The 4,402-nt window shown below is 47.0% G+C and overlaps 1 protein-coding gene across 1 annotated transcript; it reads left to right on the forward strand.

Annotated features, from left to right (window-relative positions):
* The first annotated feature begins 695 nt into the window (after nt 1-695).
* On the forward strand, nt 696-1,781 carry LOC123041286 (quinone-oxidoreductase QR2). Its single transcript, XM_044463928.1, has 2 exons — nt 696-935; nt 1,026-1,781. Exons 1-2 carry the CDS (start codon nt 913-915, stop codon nt 1,615-1,617), a joined length of 615 nt encoding a protein of 204 aa, XP_044319863.1. The 5' UTR covers nt 696-912; the 3' UTR covers nt 1,618-1,781.
* The last annotated feature ends 2,621 nt before the right edge of the window (nt 1,782-4,402 follow it).

Genomic DNA, 4,402 nt, shown 5'->3' on the forward strand with positions numbered 1-4,402 from the left:
CCACCCCATGAAAATGGGGGGGGGGGAGGGGGATTAATTAGTGTGCGGGGTGGGCGAAAATGGTAAACACACGGGCCTATTATGGGATGGTTACTGGGACGCGGCTAATCTGCACCCGAGCTCATATGCTCCCGCATGAACAGTAAAATCGAAAAAAATTTGAAAAAATTCAAAAAGTTCCAATTTTTTTTGAGAGAAACATTGACAAAAGTTCTAAGTGCTTGCAAAAATTCGTCATGAAATCACATTACTAGAAGGCGTGGCAAAAAAAAAACAAAAATAGTACTCTGAAAAAGCTACTTTCAAACGCATTTTGAAGCACTGAATTTGTTTTTTTTTGCCACGCCTTACAGGAATGTGATTTCATGATGAATTTTTGCAGGCACTTAGAACTTTTGTCAATGTTTCTCTCAAAAAAATTAGAATTTTTTAAATTTTTTTCGATTTTTTTTTTTGATTTTACTGTTTATGCGGGAGCATATGAGCTCGGATGCAGAATGGACCTTTCGATGGTTACTGGTCTTTCCAATAACGCTTTTCACCGCACCCCCTCCTCCCCCATTTTCAGGTGGGTGGGGCCCGTGCGTCCCCATCCAATTTTGCCATCGTCCAGGTTCTTTCTTCAACGACCACACCGACGGTTCTTAATCCGCAGCCTTCCATTAGCGGTTTGATTGATCACGAAGAATTTTATTCTGGTATTAGCAGTCGTACCTGGATAAGACAGTACTACATAGCAGCGTCACTTTCCAGAAACTAAGATTAAGTTTCTTCTCGGCTTCTCTATAAGTACCGGGTCCTCTCTCTATATTCTTCCTTCACCACCCATACCGAGACAACAAACCCACGAGAAGAAGCAGAGCAATTTGCAAAACAAACCAAGGAGGCGCTCGAACTCTGCTGCTAGCGGCAATGGCCACTAAGATCTACATCGTGTAATGCTCCGACTCTGCTCACCCTTTTTCCGGCTAGCCAGCTGAATGACTTGATCAATCATTTTTCTTTCTGGCTGCGTCAATTTTCAGGTACTACTCAACCTGGGGACACGTTGCGACGCTGGCGGAAGAGATGAAGAAGGGCGCCGAGTCCGTCCCCGGCGTCGAGGTCACCGTCTGGCGGGTGCCCGGGACGCTGCCGGAGGACGTTCTGGGGAAGATGCACGCGGCGCCTGGGCGTGAGGATCATCCCGTCATCACGGCGAAGCAGCTAGCCGAGGCCGACGGCATCCTGTTCGGCTTCCCGACACGCTTCGGCATGATGGCAGCGCAGATGAAGGCCTTCTTTGACTCTACCGGCGGCCTCTGGCAGGAGCAGTCCCTCGCCGGCAAGCCCGCGGGCGTCTTCTTCGCCACAGGCACCCAGGGCGGCGGCCAGGAGACCACGGCTCTCACGGCCGTGACGCAGCTGACGCACCACGGCATGCTGTTCGTGCCCGTCGGATACACGCACGGCGCCGGCATGTTCGGCATGGACGAGGTCAAGGGCGACAGCCCGTACGGAGCTGGCACCTTCGCCGGCGCCGATGGCAGCAGGGTACCCAGCGACGCCGAGCTCGCCTTGGCGGGGCACCAGGGGAAGTACTTCGCTGGCGTCGCCAAGAAGCTCAAGGCCGTCTGAAGTCTGATCACCAGCCTCACGATAATGCATGCGATCTTGAGTGCAAGACGATTTTACACAGTCGTGAAACAATTTAAGCTGTAATGATTTAATTTCTTGTTTGGAAATAATAACGTGAGAATTTATTCTGTGTGCAACCACTCTAGCGTACCATAAAAAAGGGGTTTTGCTACACCTACGAAAGACTACGTGATCTGGGGTGTAAATAATAGGTGTCTTAATTCCATGCAAAAAAAAGGTGTCTTAATTGCTAAAATTCAGGGGATGGTTAGTTAGGAGAGAAGTGATTTTTGTAAGCTACGTACACATAAAAAGCATGGGCCGTGCTAGGCGTCGGGTCAACTGATCTCACGCGAGATCGGCCACCTCTCCGGCCGCTCGATCTAAGGAGGGCACGCCGCTCGATCGATGGGTTTGTCCACGACTTCTCACCCGCAACCTCGTCTCGCATAGCATGGCGGGAAAGAAATCCTCCATTTTTTTTTCGGGAAAAACTTTCAATCTATTCATCTTCAATTATGATTGTACAACGAAAACTAGAAATAATAAAAATTACATCCAAATCCGTAGACCACCTAGCGACGACTACAAGCACTGAAACGAGCCCACGAGTCCTCTAGCAGCACCCCCTAGCCGTCATGCCACACAGTAGCCATCTCCGCTTCCTCCTTCCCTGGCGAGCCCCACTCGCAGCACCGTGTTGCCGAGAGTAGCAGCCTCGCCGCCTGTGACACCGTCGTTGTTTCCGCCTCGTCGTCGCATCACCAGTGGCTACTAGTTCCAACGTTCACATCCCCTCCAGCAAACCCCGCTCACAATGCGATGTCATCACAAGTAGCTACCTCGCCGCTCGTGCCACCATTGGTATTGTCGCCCGTAGCCTCGCCATGGTAGCACCAGAGGCTGTTGGTTCCAGCGTCAGCAACACACGGGTTGCCGCATCCGCGTTGCGTCGCAGCTCAATGCTCCTGCTAGTTGCGGCATCAGTCGTTGACTCGTTGCTGGTTCCAGCGCCAGCGACACAGGTGGAAGGTTTTGATGTTGCCGGTTTCTACTTTCACCGATTTGCGCAGTGGCTGGCCACAACTTCAGTCGCCGTCTTGTTGAAGCTTTTGTCGCCGTCGGTTGCAATGTTCTGTATTACATTCTTGGCTAGCGCCTCCTTTTAGTGATCTGGTAAAGAAACAAAAAAGTATCGCGCACCTATTTTCCTATAGATGGCCCCGGTTTATCGAACCCACTAGAGGAAGATTCCCTTAAAACGATGGTCTCTAACAAGTTTTTGTTAAAAGATCAATTCTAGCTTTTGACCGGATCAACCAAGCAAACAATGATTCGAATACTATAATAAAAAGAGGTACGGGTATGGGGTCCTAGTGCTTACAACCATGTGTTTGTGTTGGGACCAGATATGATCTTAATTTGTGCGCTGGAAGTCACCTGTCGAGATGTGCTTGTTACAAATCGAAGTGGAGGATATGTCTAAATAACAACTTGACTGGCGGGAAATACACTTGTGTTCCTGGTTGTATATGCACCCTATATGGGGATTTTTTAAATATTTTAATAAAAAATCAAAATAGGTAAGAACTATTTTGATAAAACACTTGACTTACTTTTGCACTAGTATATAAATTTTCAGAAAAAAACAAAAGTTGACCTCACAACAAAAGAGACAAAATTATTTGCTATTATAGGTCACTATTCACACTATTTTAGCCAAAAATTTGTCTTTTTTAAAAAGAAGTCAAAGGAATATTTTCTTTTTGTGGATTTTTTCTCACGAGTACAATAGAAGGTCAGGTTTATTTCAAAAATATTTTCAGGAATTTTTGACTTTTTGTGGAATTACTAAATTTTTCCCATATAGGGTGTAGATGTCCCCATAGACCACAAATCCTCCTCCCTTGACTGGCACGCGAGTTGCATCAAGAATCAGTTGTCCTACCGCAGGCCCTATCCATCACGTGGGTTACCTCGATAATTAAGATTATAAATAATCAGACAAGAGCTTTGGACGTTTAAGGACTACACCTCATGAATCCCCAAGGATTGGATCCATGTTACTGTACTAAACCCTTCTGTCACTGATGTTCAGAATAACACTTTACGTTCTCCCTGCACTTAGCCTCACCGTTACTCGAACTCCATGATCCTGGGTTCCTGCAGGGATGAAGATCGCGGATAAGACAAGAGACATCTATAGAACAATTTTATGTCACAGATACGAGATGTTAATTCGAAGCTCTTCCATTGATCCCCACAACAAATACAAAGGGTTGCAGGTCTTATGCCTGAACCCATACCTTACCGAACTACTCACACATGGAGATCAGATCGCAAGAAGAAAACATTGAAGAACACATCTTGAAGATTGATTGATTGCAAATATGTCTTACAATGGTTGCCTTGTGCGATGCACGATTACAAGTATGAACTAGAGGGAGATGGACTATGGTGGTGGTGGGGGCTACGGAGATGGAAATGGTGGCGGCTAGGGGAGAGGATGAAGATGGTTATGTTCTGACTTCGCTCGACAACCTTCTATTCACATTTTAGTGTGGTCCCCTTTATAAAAGTTGTTCAGGTAGACGAGCTGGCTCAGAATCCATGCCATACAGACGGTCATACAGGTGCAACCGCCTATATGGAATGCCATCTCTTGGTCGACGCTGGAGCGCCTCCCGGTGATTGCATCTTTCTTCATTTCCACTCCTTTCCATATTCTCATGTGATTTCTTCCCTTTTTAGACCATTTCCTGTGGAAACCCATCAAAGAGAGGAT

This window comes from Triticum aestivum, chromosome 2B (genome assembly GCF_018294505.1).
Source record: "Triticum aestivum cultivar Chinese Spring chromosome 2B, IWGSC CS RefSeq v2.1, whole genome shotgun sequence".
Lineage (NCBI taxonomy): Eukaryota > Viridiplantae > Streptophyta > Magnoliopsida > Poales > Poaceae > Triticum > Triticum aestivum.

Excerpts from the sequence above, each read along its gene's own strand:
- LOC123041286 (XM_044463928.1), top strand. The coding sequence starts at position 913 with ATGGCCACTAAGATCTACATCGT. Across the intron at positions 936-1,025 it reads GCCACTAAGATCTACATCGT|GTACTACTCAACCTGGGGAC; the intron begins GTAATGCTCCGA and ends GTCAATTTTCAG.